A 22,398-nucleotide genomic window follows, 5' to 3' on the forward strand; every position below is an offset into this window, starting at 1 on the left:
CCTGCTCCTCTAATTAAAAAAAGAAGAAGAAGAAAAGGAAAAGAAGGGATGTGATACAAGAGAATGATAAATGGTTATGTGTGAAGGTATAATTACTTTGGTCAATATTGTTCAGCTTGTAATACCATAACCTATTAAACTACTCCCTCTAGTTTAATATTATAAGGCATTTTTTATGTTAATCTCACTCTTCAATGAGTTGGTTAATTATTTTTTAAATTACATACTTGTTTTTATATGTTTATTCATATTTAATGAAGTGTCTTGATTAAAAAAGATTATTAATCATTACCCTAATTAAAGGTATTTTTTTAAAAAATAATTCCACTTTGAAAGACCTAAAATATTTTATATATTTAAACATTTACCTTAGAAAAAATAACTTATATTTTTAAATGGTGGGCGTATATTTTCTCTCATGAATAGGCTCCAAAATAATATTATCTTTCTCCCAAAAGAAAAGAATTTGACCCCAGACTACCCCGTAGCAAAATTGAATTTTGGAATGTTTTATTTTTCACTTGCAAGTTCATTTTTTTAAAATTATGAAAATGTGATGAAATTATCATTTGGTCTGTTGTGTAAGATCGATATACTTAACTAGGTCTTTTTTTTGGGCTGATGTTGATAAGAAGAATCTTAAATTTACATTAAAAAAGTGCCAACCCTAAATATAATTGACTTTTACTTTTTTTTTTATATGATAGTATTATTGGGTTTAATTGAGAATAGCTCTTTTAATGGTCTTTTTGTCATTCACACATACTCAATACTTGAGATCTCATTCTTAAACAATCATTACTCATTCTATTAGGATCAATACTCATTGGCTTCTATTCTTAATAACAAACCAAAATAGTTATGGATTCAAGAAAGTCATGATGTTTGATATTCAATCATGAATGGAACACAAATATGGGCTTAAGTAAGCTTTCGCCTTTTGATGTATTAAATATAGGGGGAAAGAAACAAGAATGATGCACAAGTCTCATTTAAAATAATTAATTACTTTCAAGTCCATTGACAATTGAACTTAGGAGAATGACAGCACAAGATGTGTTGGCAAGCATGAGGTTTCTTCTAAAAAATAATAAGATATCTCTTCTTGGGTCTCTCATACAAAACAGAACAAGGCATTTAATTTCATCATTCTTTTATAAATGTTATTATTTGATTCCCCATCATATATGTTTGTAGAAATAATCAAACGAAACACTACAACTGTTGATAGTATAATGATTTTGTGGTAAAAAAGAATAATAAAATGATTATCAAATAGCAGGGACATATTCAGAGTCCTATGCATTGGAGGCAAAATTATTCAAAGCATATAAAATATTACGGGATAAAATTAATTTTACTATTTTTTGCACTCAAAAAAATTGAACTCCATACAAAGGAAATAGAAATTATGAGGGGCTTGCAGGGGCCAAATTTGTAATTGGCAAATATTTATATATATTTTATTCGAGCAGCAAAGTGTTGGCATATACGTGGAAAGTGCAACATTAAAGGTTAAAACTTTCCTAAAAATAGAATTATATATATATATATTCTCCTACATTTATCTTGTCGCCTAGAAAAATAAAAATCAAATGCATTTCTTGCCACTTGATTTATCCAATGATTCAAATGCTCTCGAAGTCATAAAACTTTAGAGAATGAGAACTTCAGATAATTTTCATCCATATTCCTATTGTCCATTTTCCAAATTCTCAAAAGAAATTACAGCTAGCACATATAATGCATATAATTGTCAACATCGATGTTCCAACTAAAGAATGCCCTCTTAGTTAATGTGCGTATAATATGACAATTTATAATACATTATTGTTTTCCCATAATGTCCATTATCACCTTAATCAAAATAAATGTGCAACGCTGCAATACCGATCATACATATCCCTTGTTCAGTTCTGCATGTTTCATTTCATGTCTCTTCCAACGGATTTCGACAGTGTGGCCAATTAACATGTGATGAGTAACTGCAGACAACACCTCAATTATAAACTGTATAATTTTAATTTCAAGAAGTCAATATACAGTCATAACATATCCGATAATTAATCATAAAATTAATTAAAATGATTTGCAAAAGTCAATACTATCTTTTTATAATGCCTGCAACTAGCGTAGATGTAGGTGATGGAGGTTTCACATACAATATACATAATAGACATTAAGATAAAAGATTTTATAACTCCCTTACTGGACTATAAGATAAATAACAATAATAAAACATTAAGATGGGACAATTAATTTGGTTAATCAAGTGCCATAAACCAAAAGTCCATATCACACAAATAAATACCCATGTTTCCATTCCAAATAATCTCGCTCGAATCCTAAATCCATTATAGCAAGAAGCATTTGGTTTCATACATCATTTTTCTTTCTAACATGGCGATGAACAAAAAGTGTAGCTCAGGTCGTCAAAAGATTCCGATTGAGAAGATACCAAAGAAAAGCAATTTACAGGTCACATTCTCGAAGCGTCGTTCAGGACTGTTCAAGAAAGCCAGTGAGCTTTGTACGCTTTGCGGGGTTGAAATCGCCATTATAGTATTCTCACCAGCTAACAAAGCTTTCTCTTTTGGCCACCCAGGAGTTGAATCCATAATCGATCGCTATCTAGTTTCTCGAAAATCATCGCACCATGCAGATCATGGCTACTCATCATCATCGTCATCAATCATCAGCAGTAGTGACGTTCATCGGAATTCTAACGTTTGTAATCTTAATATGCAGTTGACGCAGATTCTTAACCAGGTCGATATGGAGAAGAAGCGAGGAGAAGAACTTGATCGAGCGAGGAAAGTGAGGCAGAGAGAGTTCTGGTGGGAGAGTCCTATCGATGAGCTTGATTCAGTTGATCAGTTACAGCAATTGAGGATTGCAATGGAGGACCTCAAGAAGGATGTGTTAAGGCAAAACAGAACTTTTTCTACTTCTTGTTCATCGTCGTCACAGATCATTGTCGGGGAAGATTACGGGTTATTCGAACGTTACGATGATGTCGTCTTTGACAAGAAGTTATTATTAGGTGGTGCTGAGATTAATGTTGCTGCTAATTCGTCCGGTGTTATTCCTGATCATGATGCCTTTAATAACCTTATTTACCAAAACCACGACATGGGGATCTTTAAGTTCACTTCACAGTTCTGATTATCTTCTTGGTTTAATTTTTTATTTTTTCCTGGGGGATTAATGATCAACTAGTACCTCACTGGCTTTCACTGCCTCCCTTTAATTATTTTATTTGCTTCTATATATTTTTAATTAATAATGATTCTGGAAGAATTTTGTTATATCTCATGTACGTATAATTGCAAATAAGTCTTCCTATGATCCTCTGATTTTCTCTGAATGTTTATTTATTTATTGATTCTTTTATTATATATTCCTGTTAAAAAGTATTTATGTCTCCAAATAATATGGTGTCTGTTTTTGTGCAAGGCATCCTTAACAAAAACATTTTCTTTATAAAAATTATATGATCTATATTATTGATTTTGTGTAGTTTTTATGGACTGAGCTTTGAAGTTTCTTCGGCGGAGAAGCAAAAATCTTTCAGTTTCTCCAAAAATCATATTAAATTCAACTCATTGAAATCTATATCAAGTATATACACCAATAATAAGGTTATACCTATTTCTCCTCCTCCTCACAAGCCTTTTTTAATTAAGGCGAGTGTCCACAACACACACACACACACACACACACACACACACACACACACACAAATACTTGTGTTTTAATTTGATGAAGCTCAGTTCAGTTTCCATTAACCTGTTAAACAATTTATAATATCATTCTCTTTCCGATTACATTTGAATGGGTTAGGGACACCAAATTAATTTAAAAAATAAATACAGCAAGAGTTTGCAAACCACCTAATCACTTTTTTAAAATATTTCCAACTTCAGGGTCAGATATTTTAAAACAAAAGTATTAGATCCTGCGTCTAGACGCCATATTCAATTATCTGTAAAAAATTACTCCAAACTTTAACACAAAACCTTAAAATATCATGATTTTTTCTTTTTTTTTTGTTGGGGAAATCATCGTATTATTTTGGAGTGATGACATTTTTTAATTGAATGTGTTTTGGTAAAATACACATCAAAATTTATTCACAATTGAAGACCATGCAATACAATGATATGATAATTTCAAAGGATTTTATGATGTTATGTACTTAATTGAGTCTAAATTTAATTATTATATTCTCATATAAGAATATCTAAGTGATTAATTGTATTGATTCCTCATGTGTGGTTATCCAACCAGAAGGGATAGAAATTCTTGCATATGGATCTAGCCCACCGTGTCATTCATATACTATCTAATAAAAACTTGCTATATCAAATTTATTTAGTTTTATATATTATTGTTTATTTATGTCACTTTAAATTATTTTTAGTTTTTGCATTTTCTCCCCCCCTCATTTACAAAGATAATAGAAAGAGAAATAAAAATTTAAAGAAATACTCTATTAAAAAAGTCATTAAACATAATAACATATACAATTTTATTTAAATAAAGGGCAAAACTTATATACTTTACTTTATATACTTAATATATTTTTATCCAATCAAATCAAGACTTATATATTTTAATATGTTAATAATATTAATAACAAGAAATTTTTTATAGAATAAAATCTATAAAAAGATATACATGTATTAATTTAATTAAAAATAAATATTTTAAATATATAAGGCTAAGTATATGATTTTTTTTCTTAATTAAATTGGTGCAATTTTTTGGGGTAAAAACTGGTGCAATTTTATTAAATAAAATATGGATAAGTTGGTGCTCTTCTCGATGCAAGAATTTCGCCCAAAAAAATCCAAAGCGAGGCAAAGCGAAATTGGTAGGCCGATTCCATAAGTGGAAAAATCTCAATTAAAAATCCCTTTAATTGTTATTTGGGTTTCTCTTAATGACCTATTTTCGAAATCAATTGATTTGCCTTCTTAACCAATTTGCCCATTGATGATATGAGCTTCTTCACGAGGTGCATTTTAGATTAGGACGACAGAAGTCAACTGAATTTAATCTCTGAAATCACAGAAAGAAATACCGACTCTTTTTTATTTGCATAAAAAAGAAATAACCGACACTACACAGATTTTTGAGTTGAATGAGATGATCTTGATATAAAACATTTATATCAAATTAAAAAATTAAATTATGCCAATTCAAAAAAAAACTCAATGAAATGAAAGTTTAAGATAATTTATTTCTTTCCAGTTATATTTTTATATTTTTATAACAAATTATGTAATTTCAACAATTCTAGAGTACTTATTAAAAGAATTAAATTCAAATTATCAAATCGATATACTACCCGAGCGGTGCTTGATTTAACTAATTGAAGAAGTCAAATCAATTTATTTTAAAATTTTAAATTCAAGTCCTAAAATATATAATGTAATAAATATAATGTAATAATTTTATCATTAGCAAAAAATACATTAGAGATATAGGTCCCTTTTTGGATATAATAATCAAATATGACACAAACACGCAAAGAGGTAAGATTTCTCTGCCCAACTTTATGAGAGGGCTCAAGTTATAACCATTTCTATTTGTTAATGAAAGCTACCACAGGAGAGAGATAAACTAAAAAATGATTAAAAAATGTCATATTAATTATTAATGTGATGAGGACAATACATATATAAGGAGGAAAAGATAACTTAAAAAAGACTATTTACAATAATATCTTATTAAATAATATCTTTTCAATGATGAAAAATAATAAATAGTAATATATCTTTAAAATATTCTAGATAACATCCCCCTTTAAACTTAAGATGGTTTAATAGAGAGCAATTTAAATTTATCTACTAAAAACTGAAAGTGACTTGGATGAAAAAACTTTATAAACAAGTCTACCGACTAATATTTGATTCAAATTGGAACAAGTCGAATGGTGCCCTGAACAACATGCTGCCGAGCAAAGTGACAGTCAATCTCAATATGTTTGGTCCACTCATGAAACATATCATTGTGAGTAATTTTGATTGCAGCTTGACTAACACACTAAATGTCAATAGAGGCTCCTAACTCATAAAGTAACCAACGAAGCCAAAGTAACTTAGTGACAATGTTTGCTAGTACACAATATTTCGATTCAGCATTGGAACGAGAGGCTAATGTCTACTTCTTACTTCTTCAAGAGATAAATGAATGATTGAGGAAGATAAAAAAACCCATTGTAAATTATCGATCATCACAATCACCACTCCAATCGACATCAGAATAAGCTTGCAGTGCAAGAGAGGAGCTAATAGAGAAGTGAAGCCCATGATAAGGATATCTCTGATATACCGAATGATCCAAAGAACTGTTGTATATTGAGTTGTGTGAGGCTCAACTATAAACTGGTTGACAACGTGAATTGCATAAGTAATATTAGGATAGGTGACAATAAGATAGATGAGGCCCCCAACCAACTGTCGATAACAGGTAAGATTATTCAATAAGGTACTATTAGTGAAAGTATAGTGAATATTCAATTCAATAGGAGTAGTTCCAACCCCCTTGTTAGAATGGTGAGCTTGAGATATCAAATTAGTGGCATACTTGACTTAAGAGAAAGATATACCATAACTCTCATGGTGGACCTCAAGCCCAATAAAATAGTTTAATCTGCTAAGATCCTTCATTTCAAATTGCTAGCCCAAGTATGTCTTGAGCTTCTGAACTCCCGTATCATTACTTCCTATGATAATGATGTCATCAACATATAATGAACAATACCATTAGCAGTAGAGTAAACAAAAAAATGGCTTAGTGAGGACTACGAGTAAAATCCAGTTAATTCATAATGTTACTAAACTTAACAAACCATACAAATGGAGCTTTCTTGAGCCCAAATAAGGCTTGATGAAGATGAAAAACATTGTCTTTTGGATGTTAATATCTAAGCGGTGGCTTCATATACACTTCTTCTTCTAGATCTCCATTTATAAAGGCATTTTTAACATTCATTTGATGAAGAGGTTGGTTCTTAATAGCAACAATGGCTAGAAGGCCGCGAACAGAAGTCAAACAGGCAACAAGAGTAAAAGTCTACTCATAGTAAACACTATACTCCTAAGTGAATCCTTGGACCACTAAATAGGCCTTACATTGCTTCAAAAAGCCATTAGAATGTGTTTTGTTTTTGTACACCAATCGACACCCATCAATATGCATCTTTTCCAAGGCTTGCAATTCATCAGCCATAACTTGCTATAGCCAAATCTTTAGAATATTTTGGATAATAGTTAAGTTATAATTTTGTTAGTAATTAAGTTATACTCCTCTAGTCTCTATTATAATAAAATCTTGCATAGATTCGATGTATCACATCATCCATGATCTGTCAAATAAAAACATGCCATGTTAACACCAGTTGAATCAAATAAAATCTTACTCCATCTGTTTTAAAAATGTAAGGCATTTTTAACCAGATCTCACCCTCTAATAAATTAGTTATCTACTTTCAAACTAACCCCATCTTTTCATATTTACCCCTATTAAACACCCTACAATAAATATAAAGTTATTCATTAATAGGGGTACTTTTGAAAACAAGGCAATGATTACACCTTGAAAGATTAAAAATACCTTATATTTTTAAATATTCAACTCTTAAAAAAATGCTTTTACATTTTTGAATGGAGGGAGTATGTGTTATTATTTTTAATGAATTTATTTTTAGAAATTTCATTTCTTATTTTCTCTCTCTCTATTATCATCAGTGACAGAATAAATTTATGTTTACAAATTACAACTATCTTACATGTACAGATCACAAATAACGTGGTGTATTAGATTCATGTAATAATTTTTCATTACAAGGTACACCTAACAACTTCACCAGAACCAATAAAATATGGTCAAGTTATTAGCTTTATCTTAAAATAGAATAAACTTTCACTTTTATTTCTACTTGAATAAAAAATTCTAAATTTACATTATATTTTCTCTTACGATAAAAGAATTTAAATATAGGTAATATTGAAAAAAAAAACATATTCAATGCAGCATCAAGTGCTTTAAGAACTAAAAAATATTTTTAAAATGTGTTTTATAATAAAAACCGGTAGTGTATATGATTAAATATTTGTCCAAAGTTTAACTATTAATTTGCTCTAATATTTTTTTTTTTTATCTGGCCACAATTTGCTCTACTATTTTTCAGTCGAATCAAATTATGAGAAAACTATCTTAATCCTTGCAATAAATGAAGGGCTATATTAAAAATAAGCTAATTCAAAATAAATGTTGCCTTCATTACCTTCACATAATTAGTGTCAAAATTACAATTTCAAAATCAAAGAAACAAGCAAATTAAAGGCTCATTTAACATCCACCAAAATAAAAGCCCTCTTGAAAGGAGAAAGGAACGGAATTAAAATCTACTATCATAATTACCAAGATTTTATTAATAATCATAATCATAATTTAATATAATAATATAATATTATAATCTATATGATTCAAAATCTTAGACTCAAACACGAAACTTTCCTTTATAAATAAATACGTAATTGCTAGCTACAACTTTCTACACCACCTTGATCACTTGCTTGCTTCTTCAAACAAAATTCCATATCCCCCTCTTCTTCTCCTTGATCAGCCATGGATCTTCTGAAACAAACCAAGAAAACGACAACCACAGGTCGCAAGAAGATCGAGATAAAGGAGATAGACAAGGACTCGAACAAACAAGTTACCTTCTCAAAACGACGCACCGGACTGTTTAAGAAAGCCAGCGAGCTCTGCGTCTTGTGCAATGCTCAGGTCGCCATGATCGTGTTCTCGCCGGCCGACAAAGCCTTCTGCTTTGGCCAACCCAACGTTGAAGCCGTCCTCCTCCGCTACCTCCGCGGAGGAACAGAAGACCACGACGAACCTGCTATCAGGCAGGCGGCGAGCGAGACCAGTCCGGTGTATTACGAGGAACTTAACAGACAACACGAGGAAGCAGTGAAGGCGTTGGAGATGGAGAAGCAACAATTGGAGGAGATAGAGAATGTGGCTAAGGTATGGAACAGAGGAAACTGGTGGGACGAACCGATTGATGAGATGGATTTGGATCAGTTAGAGCAGTATGTGGTGGCCATGCATGAGTTAAGAAGAAAGGCGGCTGAGAAGGCCGATGAGATGATGAGGGTTGCGATAATGCCGTCGGTGCCATCGTTTTACGGAGAAAGTTCATTGGGCGGTCTTCTTAATGGAGGTGGTGGCTATGGCGGTTTTGCTAATAACCAGTTTGGTGGCGGTGGTCTTGTTGCTTATCATGACAAGTTCGAATTTTGATGTGAAAAGTGCAATAATATCAGAAATAAAAGAGAGGTGATGGGATCGTCTCGATCTCTTTGCTCTTCCAGTGTTGCTTTGTTTTTCGCCCTGGTGAAATGAGAATGTTAGTTATTATTGTTAGTTCATTACCTCAATGCCGTTTATATATAATCTCAGTCTCGGAATCTCTGTAATTGATATAGTTATAAGTTCTCAGATCAAACAAGACAAGTGATCTCCCATTTTGTATATGTTACTACAGCCAAACCAAATTAGCCTCTTCAAAGTGAAGAGTGAAGACTATTCCAAAACCTCCACAGAAGTAGTTTTTTAAGAAAACTAGTAAAAAGAAGAAAAAAAAATAAGGGTTAATTTTTAACACTGGTTTGATTTATTTTTGTTTTTTCCTTTTCTCACTTTAATTTGCTGGTTGTTCCATGGGGTTAAATTTTTCCCCAATTTATCTTTTAATCTTATATGAGTATTATTTTTGTGCATAATAATAATAATAATAATAATAATAATAATAATAATTTATTAAATATTAATAACTATAGGGATATTATAAACTATTTATTAACATGAATTCTTGATAATCTCAAATTTGAAAACAATGAGTATGGTTATATATATACACTCTTGTACAAGGAGTATACATATAAACTATACTCATATTCATTCTCCCAGAAAATTAGCCTCTAGTAGCTTCAATCTTAATAAATATGTTCCCGATTAATATTAATTGCCTGTGTTGAATGTGGTCAATTTATTAATGCTAAAATATACAATAAATTTTCTTTGAGCTTTCAGGAATGCCCTAATTCTAAAGAACCCTCAGAACTTGACTCATCTAATTTTTTTGCATAAAAAAATATACAATAAAATCAATAAAAAGTGGTTCAAAATATATCCCGTGCGGCCTTAACTCTTAACCCAGGGAAATTGTTGTTTACTTTGTCTCATGCACAAAAATTTTAAGCTATGAAATGTGTTTTTTGACCTTCAAATCATGAAACGTTCTAATTCTTCATTTTCTAATAATATTTTGATATTAACATATAAAACAGTATGTATGTACTACGATAAACCTCCGTTTTCAAATATAAAAGAAACAACTATGTATCTTTTTGTTTTTATTTATAAGCATAGCTGCAAATTTCAAGAATTATTTATCACATTTTTAATTACAAATTTATTTCATTAATTACAGTGATAATTTAATTCAAAAATTTTAATTACAGACAATTTAACCAACATTTTTAAAAGGTACCAGTTAGTTGTTTTTTCGTACTATACGTGAAAAGGGAGAGAGTATTAATTTAATTAGATTTGCAATTATTAAACTTCTCAGCAGCCTCCGCAAATTGGCCAAAAAAAAAAAAAAAAGCTAGCCTCCACTCATTCAATGTTTTAACATTTTATTAAGTGCCCGTCAAGACATTAACAATGCGTTTTTGAGACATGTTCCATTTTAATTGGTTACATAAGAGAAATCAAAGTCGTCACTGTTCGGGATATAATTGGGGATAATCTCTTCTCTATGGTTAAAGAATTGTGGGTTGGCAATCCTTTAGATCCCTCATTGAATCGTACTTTAATGGCTCTCATTCCAAAAATTGATAAGCCACAATACTTGCTTGAATTTCAACCTATTACCCTCTGTTCTGTTGCTTACAAAGTTATAACCAAGTTTCTGGCTAATCGTATTAGTCCCATATTACCAGAATTATAGCTCCTTTCCAATCTAGCTTCATTCATAATAGAAGCATCATTAATAACATTGTTATAGCTCAAGAGGTCATGCACTCTATGCATAAGAAATCTAGGAAGACAGGTTGGATAGCAATCAAACTTGATCTTGAGAAGACTTTTGATAGATTACGTTGGGATTTTATTGAAGACACCTTACGTGATGTGGGTTTCCCATACCCTTTGATCAGACTTATCATGAATTGCATCACCTCCTCCTCCATGCAAATTTTGTGGAACGGTAAACCTTGGGGTCCCTGTATCCCCATGAGAGGTATTAGACAAGGTGATTCCCTCTCTCCCTAGCTATCTCTTTGTTTTGTGTATGGAGAGACTTTCCCAGGCCATAACTATTGTTGTTGATGATGGAACTTGGAGAACCATCAAAATGGGAAGAAGAGGTGTCCCACTCTCCCACCTTTTCTTTGCTAATGATTTGATTCTCTTTAATGAGGCTTTGATCTCTCAGGTTGAAGTAATCTCTAAGGTGCTACAACAATTTTGTGACTCCTTTGGGCATAAAGTTAGCCAGTCGAAGACTCAGATCTATTTCTCAAAAAATGTCAGCCACAGTCTTGGACGTGCCATCTGTACTAAATTGGGTTTTAGACACACTACCACCATTGCACGTTATCTGGGTGTCCCTTTCATCAATGGTAGAGTTACTTCTCGATCGTATTATTATATCCTTGACAGACTACAGCAAAAACTATCAGGATGGAAAAGCCACACACTCTCCCTTGCTGGACGAATCACTTTAGCCAAGTCAGTCCTTAGCTCCATCCCTTTATACACAATGCAAAGTTCCTTACTTCCTATTTCGACCAGCAAAGCAATTGAGAAATTGATCAGGAAGTTTATTTGGGGATATAATGAAGAGAATAGAGGAATTAGCCTTGTAAAATAGGCTGATCTTTGCCAACCTTTGCTCAATGATGGATGTGGCTTACTCAATCTGGAAGCCCAGAATAAAGCCTTTATATCAAAACTTGCTTACAGAATTGTTTCTCAACTTGATCTGTTATGGGTCCAAGTCTTGAAAGGAAAATATAGACTGACTGATAGGTGCCCTATGGATATTAGTTGACGTAACTGCTCTTCACTGTGGAGGAACATCACAAATGTTTGGCAAGATACAATTATGCATGTTAAGTGGAACCCTGGAAGCGAAAGTAGTGTCAAATTTTGGTCTGATTATTGGATTGGGAACTCGGGCCCTTTAAAACTCTTTGCTTTCTCTGACATTTCAACCTCTAATCTGAATAGGCCAATAACTGGTTTTTTGGATAATATGGGTCAACGGCGTTGGTCTCTGTTTCAACACCTTCTTCCTCCACATATCCTCCAGGTTATTGCTGCAACCCACGTCAATGTGAATGACAAGGAGCAACCTTCTTGCTTTTGGAACCTCACGGCCAATGGTGACTTCACCATAAAATCCTTTTACAAGAATTCTCTATTATTGAACTGGAATGAAGCTGATATGAAATGGAAACAAGTTTGGAAATTGCCAGTAGCACAAAGAGTTAAAACTTTTATGTGGCTACTCCTAAAAGGTAAATTACTTACTAATGTTGAGCGTTTTAAACGCAATATGTGTTCAGACCAGTCTTGCTCCTTATGTCCTGGATCTGAGGAGTCCATTGAGCATATCTTTAAGAACTGTCCACTTGCTGCTGCAGTCTGGAAAAAAGTCCTGCCAGTGGATATGTGCCTTGATTTCTATGGGACTAATCTGGATATTTTTGGTTTTCCAAACTCTTACAGAATAAGAAAATTGATGTGTCTTGGAAATTTGGGGTTAGTGTCTTATGCTGGAAAATTTGGGAAGCCAGAAACTTAAGAATTTTCACTCATGAATCTTGCACTCCTGAAGGTGTCTTGCGCCAAGCTCGGACCATTGTTGATCATACCATCAAATCGTTTAATCTTTTCTCATCTCTGATGTAATTGTTTCTTTTCTTGCTTGCTGTTGTTTTATTCTTTCCTTCTCTGTACAGCTTGGACCCCTGTTAGTTTATTTCTTTTAATGAGATATTCCCCTTTCACTCGAAAAAGTCATCACTGTTCATCTCGTCATCTTAATGGAAGGCATATTAACACAAATGCGTCACACAAGTGTATGCGTTAAGGTTTAATTTATAAATACAATTATACAAAAAGCAAAAAATAAAAATTGGACCAACATACAAGTATTAAAATTTGAGTGATGCTTCTTCTATTCTTAGTATTAGTACGAGTTTGAAATAAAGTATACTTCTTAATTATATGGCGTGTGAAGAATGTGATTTATTATATATTTTATTATGTATGATATATTGATTTTTTATTGCAATTTTTTTAGAAAAGATATAATTGGAATTAAATATTAAAGGTAATATAATATTTATATTCCTATATTATACCATCAATGAAATAAACCTAGTATCTTATAAAAATAATTTGGGGAAAATTAATCTGCAGGTCCTTTTAGCTTTTCCCAATTTTAAATTAGATCCTTATATTTTTTTTAATCAGGTCCTTATAGTTTGATTGATTAAATATATAGTTTCCAAAAATTAAAATTATTAATGAATGTTTAATTTTTCAAAATAAAAATAATTTTAAAAAATTTATAGAAAATTTGATTTAATAATTTTAGCCAGCAATTTTGATTAAATGCAATACTTATATTGTTATTAATTTTCTATGAAAATTCTATTTACATAGACACACAAAAGTTATTTAGAAAGCATAACATAATTATATAAATTTTGAATTATAAAAATCAATAAATTAATTCTAAAATATTATACTTCCTATTAAATATGGATAAATATAAAAAGATAGTGTTAGTTTAAAAATAAATAATTATTTTATTAAAAATATTTAATTAAAAATACTTATATCTTTAAACAGAAGGGGTAATATTTTAATAAACATATAGAAGCCCTTAATTTCATTTTTTTAAAAAAGAGAAAATTAAAGGATTTTAACAATTAGAGATTTACAAATTTAATCGACTAAATTATAAATACTTGATCAAAATAAAATAAAGTGTGAGGACTTAACTCAAAATCATGTAAAATTATAAAGACTTTTGGATTAATTTTTTTCAACAAATTATTATATATGATAACATCTAAGATGATAAATAAAAATAAATTATTATATATGATAACATATAATATAAAATAGAAATATGGGATGGACATTTCAATGAGAAGATCAAAAAGATTAATTGTTTTGTATATTCAAACATTATTTAAAATATACTTCCTGGTCTATAATAAAAAGAAAAGTTTAGAAGTTTTTTTTTTTTTGCCCTTAGTATGAAGTTAGAGACTTAGAGTAATTACTTTAATTCTCTAATTTTACCCACATTTATTATGATTTGAATCTCTAGATAATAATTTATTGTAGTTATTAATTGCAAAGAAAAGTAAAATTGAAAAGTTATATTTTTTTAAAAAAGTAAAGATATAACTAACATTTTTAGTAAATGCAAATGACTAAAGTATACTTTAAGTCCTTTAATTTTTCATAAAATTTTATTTTTATCCCTTAATTTTATAAAATATATTTTAAATTTTTAAATCTAATACCATTAGTTTTAAAAAATTATCTTTTGTGCCATTCATTATTATTTTTAAAAAAATTAAACTCAATAAGTTAACATTTGATAATAATTTTTTAATATTTAAAAGTTTAATGAAATTTTTTTTTTGTAATGAAACTAGCAGTGTTATGATTAAATGATTAAAAATATACTTTTTTAAATAAAGGGATCAAAATAAAACCTTTTATACAACAACAACAACAACAACAATAAGCCTTTATCCCACTAGGTGGAGTCGGCTACATAGATTGCAAGACGCCATTGTGCTCTATCATTTATCAAGCTTTTAGAAATATTATTAATTAAAAGATCACGTTCAATAACTTCCAAGAGTGTTCTCTTAGGCCTTCCTCTACCTCTCTTAATCGGACTCAAAGTTATATGTTTCACTCTTCTCACTGGTGCCTCTCTTGGTCTTCTTTGTACATGCCCAAACCATCTCAACCGATTTTCTACCATTTTTTCCTCAATAGGTGCCACCCTCACTTTTTCGCGTATGTGCTCATTTCGAATTTTATCTTTACATGTATGTCCGCACATCCATCGTAACATTCTCATCTCTGCTACTCCAACTTTATGCTCTTGCTGTCCCGTTAGAGCCCAGCATTCACTACTATATAACATTACCGGTCTGATAGCAGTACGATAAAACTTTCCTTTAAGTTTATTAGGCACCTTACGGTCACAAATAACTCCTTTAGCTTTTCTCCAATTAAACCACCCAGCTTGAATTCTATGTGAAATATCTCCACTGATTTCGCCATCATTTTGAATAATGGCTCCCAAATATCTAAACTTTTTCACTTGAGGTATAATTTGATCTCCCAATTTTACTTCCAAATTATTTTCAAATAGTCCTTTACCAAATTTACAATATAAATATTCCGTCTTACTTCTACTCAGACGAAAACCTTTCGACTCCAATGTTCTCCTCCATAACTCAAGTTTGCAATTAACCTCTTCTCTTGTCTCTGCTATAAGAACTATATCATCCGCGAAGAGCATACATTTCGGGATTTCCTCTTGAATATGTTCCGTCAAAACATTTAAAATCAAGTTGAACAAATAAGGACTTAGAGATGATCCCTGATGTAATCCAATCTTTATAGGAAAATCCTTTGTTTGACCACTAGGCGTTCTTATACTAGTTTTTACCCCCTCATACATATCTCGTATGGCTTTAATATAAGCAATCCGTACTCCTTTTTTTTCCAACGCTTTCCAAAGCACTTCTCTTGGTATACGGTCATAAGCTTTTTCCAAATCGATAAAAACCATGTGTAGATCTTTATCTTTACAACGATACTTTTCCATTAATTCCCTTAGTAGATAAATCGCCTCTGTAGTTGATCTACCTGGCATAAAACCAAATTGATTCTCAGAAATACTTGTCTCCAATCTCAACCTGTGCTCAATTACTTTCTCCCACAATTTCATTGTGTGGCTCATGAGTTTAATCCCTCTATAGTTAGTACAATTCTGAATATCTCCTTTATTTTTATAAATAGAAATTAATGTACTTCTCCTCCACTCATCAGGCATTTTCTTGGACCGTAAAATCACATTAAATAACTTAGTTAACCATCTCACCCCTTCTTCACCTAAACATTTCCATGCTTCGATAGATATACAATCAGGTCCGTTGGCTCTACCATTTGCCATTTTCTTAAGAGCTTCCTTTACTTCCTTATCACGTATTTTTCGATAGAATGACAAATTTTGTTCTCCTTCACCAGTTACTAAATCCTCCAAGTTACCAGATGAATCCTCTCCGTCATTGAAAAGTTTAGAAAAATAAGTCTCCCATCTATTTTTAATTTCATCATCTGTAACTAAAATTCTTCCCTCTTCATCCTTAATACACCTTATCTGTTCTAGATCTCTTGATTTTCTTTCCCTACTCTTGGCAATCTTATAAATATTTTGCTCTCCTTCCTTCGTCTCAAGGTTCTTATAAAATTCTTCAAAAGCTTTAGAACGAGCTTCACCCACAGCTCTCTTAGTTTCCTTCTTAGCCATACGGTACCTCTCCCAATTTTCCTCATTGTTACACAAATGTATGGCTTTAAAACAGTTCTTCTTATACTTGATTTTGTCCTGTACACTATTATTCCACCACCAAGACTCCTTATCTCTCGGACCAGAACCTTTCGATTCTCCCAAAACTACTTTTGCAACCTCCCGTATCTTTTTAGCCATATCCTCCCATATGATGTTAGCACTTCCCTGAGAATCCTAAATTCCTTTATCCAAAAGATTTCGCTTGAAAATATCTTGCTTCTCACCTTTTAATTGCCACCACCTAATCCTTGGTGTTACTACTTGTCAACGTTTTTGGATTTTACTCATAATACACACATCAAGGACTAGGACCCTATGTTGTGTCGTTACAGCATCTCCGGGGATCACCTTACAATTTTTACAAAGTTTTCTATCTGTGTTCCTAACCAAAAGAAAATCAATTTGCGACCTTGAGGCTCCACTTTTGTAAGTGATGAGATGCTCATCTCTCTTCTTGAAACAAGTGTTGGCAATCTTAAAATCATACGCCAATGAGAAATCAAGAAGAGTTTGTCCTTCATTGTTTAGCTCTCCAAAACCAAAACCACCATGCACCCTCGCATACTGACCAGCTTCCCTCCCGACATGCCCATTAAAGTCTCCTCCAATAAAAATCTTTTCACTCTGTGATATGTGTCGAATCAACCCCTCCAGATCCTCCCAAAATAATTCCTTAAGACTGGCTTCTGTCCCGACTTGCGGCGCATAAGCACTAACAATATTAACAGTCTCACGTCCAATTATCATTTTTAAAGAAATAATTCTGTCTCCAATTCTGCTAACTTCTACAACGTTCTTCTTCCACTCCTTATCTATAATGATGCCTACTCCATTGCGTGCACTTACTTTTCCTGTATACTAAAGTTTGAAACCTTGAATATCCTTAGTTTCTTCTCCACGCCATTTTGTTTCTTGCAAGCAAAGGATATTGATAAAAATATATCTCATATTGTTAATTTTATCTCATATCAAAGAATGGAGGGAATGTTAATTGATAAAAATAAATTCTTACAAGTCAATGATTCAAGTTTATGTTACGAATTGACATTGTCATTTCAAATTTATGTAAACTTGGGAGTTTAAAGACCATGCTCCCACCTAATAAATAAGAAATAATTAAATCAGACTTTATTTTATAGATTTGTGCAATTGATCCTCAATAAAAAAAATTATTTTATATTAGGTATTTGTTTTTGAAAATTAATATTTTTATAACATCACATATTATAAATATATATATATATTTAAAAAAATTTATAACATCAAAAAATTTAAAAATATATGTTTTAATGTTTTGATATATTAAAAAAATCAATATAAATGCTCCCTCTGTTAAAAGATATTTTTAATTATACTACACTCCCAACAATTTATCTAATTGTCTCTAAACTATTATCGTCTATTTAAATTTGCTTTTATTTAATAAGGCATCTAACATGAATGATTGAGTAATTTATCTATTAAAAATATTTTTTTAAAAAATGTTAATTACATGTTTAAAAATAAAAAATATTTTATATTTTTTAAAATCTAATCTCAAAAAAATATGTTATTTTTTTTTTAAAAGGAAGGAATATGACATGAGCTATGAGGCTGGACTCGTCCCATGTAATTTGTTTATTATTTCAATAGGAAACTGCAACTTTTATTTTAATCTTTCAATTTCTTTCATTAATTTCAATAGAACTTACATAATATTAAAACAACAACAGCTTTTCAAACAGATAATGGGAAAATCGTTCCAAAATGCCCCACAAGAATTGTAATCACATTAAAGTACCACTAATTGCACAAATGCCTGTGAGGTCCTAAGAAATTTGGTTCTAATCATATTTTTATGTGAAATGATGAAAAAGACCAAGTGAGGTACTTGGGATTAGCTCCAGCACTTCTTGTTCATCCCGACCATCTTACACCGGTGGTAGATTATCATTGAAAAGAACAAAATTCAAAGAACAATACTTCCTCACCAGGAACCATCTCGAATCCTGTAAACCCCTGTTTCACTCCAATCAAATCAAACCAATTCCATAAACCACATGACCATTAATATGCCCAGGATGCTTACATTTCCAGAAATCATAATCCAAGTGCTGGGATTTCACTCTATGTAGTTAAATCCCAAGCTGGCTTGCCCTTCCACTAATGATACTTTTCTCATGAGCACTGAGAAGTACAGCTCTAGCATTGAAATCAATGCCTCTAATTTGGTTCCGATGGTTGATTCCAATTACGGCACACTGTTTCAAAAATCAGTGAGTCAAATTGAACTAGTTTTTGGCAAAATGAGAAACGACCCATTTCAGGGTAGTCCATGAATCTTCAACAATCAAGACCGAGTGCTTAGACGCCCTCTAGTAGTGGATGGAGATGTCAATGTTGATGTTGGCTTGAGAAGCATAAACATTGAGGTTGTTGTGATAATTTTGGAAGAATGGAGTTTCAATGCAAAAGGCATTGCCATGGAAGTAAACAAGATAGAGGCTCCAATTTGGATTTGTAACTTTGGGAAGGAAAATCTTGGCAAATACAAAGAAGGCAAGCAAGGGGGGCTTGATGTCGTAATAACAAGAAAGAAGACAACAAAAGGAATGTGAAGAATGAAGAATTGAATGATATATTAAAGTTGATCTCAAAGACTTCACTTAAACTTTATGAAGAACTGAATGAGATATTGAAGTTGATCTCAAAGACTTCACTTAAACTTTATCGTCAGTTCACATAAAAATTTTATTACAATTATGTTTTTAGAAACATTACAAGTATTCATGTAATTGATGAGAGTTTAGGGTGATTATAATTTTTATAAAGAATTTTGGAGTGATTTTCTTAAAAATAATTTAATTTGTAGTATCTTGTGTGAAACGATGAAACTTAAAAGGATATTTAGGTTAGTTTAATTTGCATTCGGTGCTAAGAATTTCTTTATCCCTTTATAGTTTATCCTTATCAAACTATAAAGAGAAAATAATTGAAAATTATATAACAAAAGAAAAAAATCCAACTCGTTCCAGGTTGTCCAATTCAGTTATCATACACAGTCATACCCAGCAATGCACTTCAGTATCCACTCTCGATAACTGCGTTAGTATCGATTCTTCCCTCATCCCACACGCCCGCAAACCCCGATGGATCCGTGTCCTTTTGTTCGGATCCTCATCGGAAACTTCGCCATCACATCTCCGGCAGGCTCAAAGCCTTCTTTTCCTGGCGAAGCACACCCCTCAAGTTCCCCTTACTTTTGCCGGATTCAACTCAGGGACTTTGATTCTCATCAGCATCATCACTTGGCCACCGTTCCCATCGTTTCGCCAAACACCGAGAACTACCCTCCCTCAGTTGCTGCTATCTTCGATTTGAGCAAGCTTCAGATGGAGAAACTTAAGGCGACCAAGAGTCCAGTGATGAAGATTTCTGTTTACAAGTCTCGGCAAACTCCGTCGTGTGCATTCGATACAGCCAAATTATTGGGCAAAATTTCTGTGCCGTTGGATCTGACCATGGCCGAATTTCGAGCGTGCATGTTTCAGAACGGCTGGGTTGCGCTCGACGGAAAAAACAGGGCATCGTCATCGGGGCAGTTATTGCATGTCACAGTTCGTGCCGAACCCGACCCGAGATTCGTGTTCCGGTTCGACGGTGAACCTGAGTGCAGTCCTCAGGTGTTTCAAATCCAAGGGAGCATGAAGCAGCCCGTATTTACTTGCAAATTCAGTTTCAGAGATCGCAGTGTGAGTTCAAGGTGACTAACTTTCCAGTTTTTTTATTTTGATGACTTTGAATTGTTGATGTTCAAGCTGATGGAGAAAAGGATGATAGAAGCTGAGAAATTTTCGATGCTGTGCTGATTATGTTTTTTTTCTTTTTTTCCTTTTCTTGGATGCCAATCAATCAAAATATCGTATCTTTACCAGGTCATCTATTTCAGAGCCAAGCAATTCAAAAACCTGGTTGCCCTCACTGACTTCTCAAAAAGACCATTCAGCGGAGCGAAAGGGATGGTCCATCACAGTGCACGATTTGTCCGGTTCACCCGTAGCGGCGGCGTCAATGGTAACTCCATTCGTCCCCTCGCCGGGGTCTCACCTGGTCAGCCGATTCAATCCCGGCGCGTGGCTGATTCTCCGACCCGGTGGCAACGGCACGTGGAAGCCATGGGGCCGCCTGGAAGCGTGGCGCGAAAATAACAGCCCCAATGCTGTCGGTTACCGTTTCGAAATCCTGCGGGCCGTTGCATCTCCGGTGATGCTCGCGTCCTCCACCATCAGCTCACGACATGGCGGGAAATTAATCATTGATGTCACCTCCGGCGTCACGCCGATGAACAGTCCAAACGGCAGCTGGGACTTGGGTTCTGGATCAAGGTCCGGGTCTGGATCAGGGTCGGAACTCGGGCTGGACCAGGAACTCTTGTACAGGGGTTTCGTAATGTCGGCGACGGTGGGCGGTGAGGGCAAGTGTAGCAAACCGGAGGTGGAGGTCGGAGTGCAGCTGGTGAGCTGCACGGAGGATGCTGCGGCGTTCGTGGCCTTGGCCGCAGCCATGGATTTGTGCATGGACGCTTGCAAGTTGTTCTCACAGAAGCTCCGAAAGGAGTTGAGGCAGTAGCTTTAGGTGTCTGTCGTTTGATTTGCGCGGACAAGATCAACCTGTCGTTTCAATGCCACAGTGTCGTTTATTGCGAAGCACTTTAGTTGAGTAGTGATTAGTGACTAATTCTTTTTTATATAAAATGCGACATACAGTGTGAAATGACCTGGCAGGATGAGGTTTTTAATTTTGTGTTTCTCGTGATTGCAGTTCCCTTTTTTCGCTTACAGGTCGAGTTTTGTACTCTTGTAAATTAAAATGGGTTCGTACAGTATTTAAATTCAAGTGTTCTCTTTTGGAATTTGATGTGAGATGATGTTTGAGAATCCTATGATTTGCCCGTGCGAAGTCGCTCTGATTTATATAATCACGTTCCAGCTGGTATTGGCTTGCATTTGGGATGGCAAAATATTTAATTTAATTGAAATAAAATACCTCGTAAATGTCTGCGAGGGAGAGGGAGCCCCAAGAATCAAATCTATTACTGCACTTTCAAATTTAATGATCTATTAACAACTTAATTAGATAATTTATCTGATTTATAACACTTACTTATCATCAATATGAACATTGAGGATTAAGAAAACTTACATGTTTGAATATTATTGATAATTTATCTGATTTATGACATTTACTTATCATCAATATGAACATTGAGGATTAAGAATACTTACATGTTTGAATATTATTATTATTATTATTAGTTTTTTTAAAAGTTGATTGCAGATAAATTTTTGAAAAATATTGTTGTTTTATTCATCTCAAAGATCATAATCCATTTTGCACAGCAATGCGCAAATAAGCAAGGTTTTATTCTCTGTAGTTTTCTTTTGTTAGTTGTTACCTCGTTAATTTAGAAAAGGAAGTCAATGAGAGGATCAAAACGAAGCTTAATTTATTTCCAATTTATTTAAAAAAATCCAAAATTAAAATGACGTGTCAGTTCACTCACGTTCCTATCGGAAAGCGCTTAAATGTATTGCAATGAATCTGAAGGTTCGTGTTCACGCTTTGACCGAGTCAACCAATATGTCATTAAATGCTTTGGATACTGAAGTTGAGAATTCAAGCATGGCACATGCATGCCGCCGGAGCAG

The 22,398-nt window shown here is 32.9% G+C and overlaps 3 protein-coding genes across 3 annotated transcripts; all 3 read left to right on the top strand.

Moving 5' to 3' along the window:
* The first annotated feature begins 2,400 nt into the window (after positions 1 to 2,400).
* On the top strand, positions 2,401 to 3,165 carry LOC129286085 (agamous-like MADS-box protein AGL61). Its single transcript, XM_054922115.1, has one exon. It carries the CDS (start codon positions 2,401 to 2,403, stop codon positions 3,163 to 3,165), a length of 765 nt encoding a protein of 254 aa, XP_054778090.1.
* Positions 3,166 to 8,640: 5,475 nt separating this feature from the next.
* LOC129286086 (agamous-like MADS-box protein AGL61) lies at positions 8,641 to 9,321 on the top strand. Its single transcript, XM_054922116.1, has one exon. It carries the CDS (start codon positions 8,641 to 8,643, stop codon positions 9,319 to 9,321), a length of 681 nt encoding a protein of 226 aa, XP_054778091.1.
* A 10,409-nt stretch (positions 9,322 to 19,730) lies between these two features.
* LOC129286864 (uncharacterized) lies at positions 19,731 to 21,586 on the top strand. Its single transcript, XM_054922943.1, has 2 exons — positions 19,731 to 20,453; positions 20,626 to 21,586. Exons 1-2 carry the CDS (start codon positions 19,840 to 19,842, stop codon positions 21,317 to 21,319), a joined length of 1,308 nt encoding a protein of 435 aa, XP_054778918.1. The 5' UTR covers positions 19,731 to 19,839; the 3' UTR covers positions 21,320 to 21,586.
* Positions 21,587 to 22,398: the final 812 nt, after the last annotated feature.

The sequence above is a fragment of the Prosopis cineraria genome, unplaced genomic scaffold (genome assembly GCF_029017545.1).
Source record: "Prosopis cineraria cultivar Desert tree isolate PC_DT_omini unplaced genomic scaffold, ASM2901754v1 PC11, whole genome shotgun sequence".
Taxonomy (NCBI): Eukaryota; Viridiplantae; Streptophyta; class Magnoliopsida; order Fabales; family Fabaceae; genus Prosopis; species Prosopis cineraria.

What these genes read in the sequence shown, in the direction of transcription:
- LOC129286085 (XM_054922115.1), top strand. Translation starts at nt 2,401, where the DNA reads ATGGCGATGAACAAAAAGTGTAGCTCAGGTCGTCAAAAGATTCCGATT.
- LOC129286086 (XM_054922116.1), top strand. Translation starts at nt 8,641, where the DNA reads ATGGATCTTCTGAAACAAACCAAGAAAACGACAACCACAGGTCGCAAG.
- LOC129286864 (XM_054922943.1), top strand. Translation starts at nt 19,840, where the DNA reads ATGGATCCGTGTCCTTTTGTTCGGATCCTCATCGGAAACTTCGCCATC. An exon ending in GATCGCAGTGTGAGTTCAAG is followed by an intron (nt 20,454 to 20,625) that starts GTGACTAACTTT and finishes TATCTTTACCAG; the next exon opens with GTCATCTATTTCAGAGCCAA.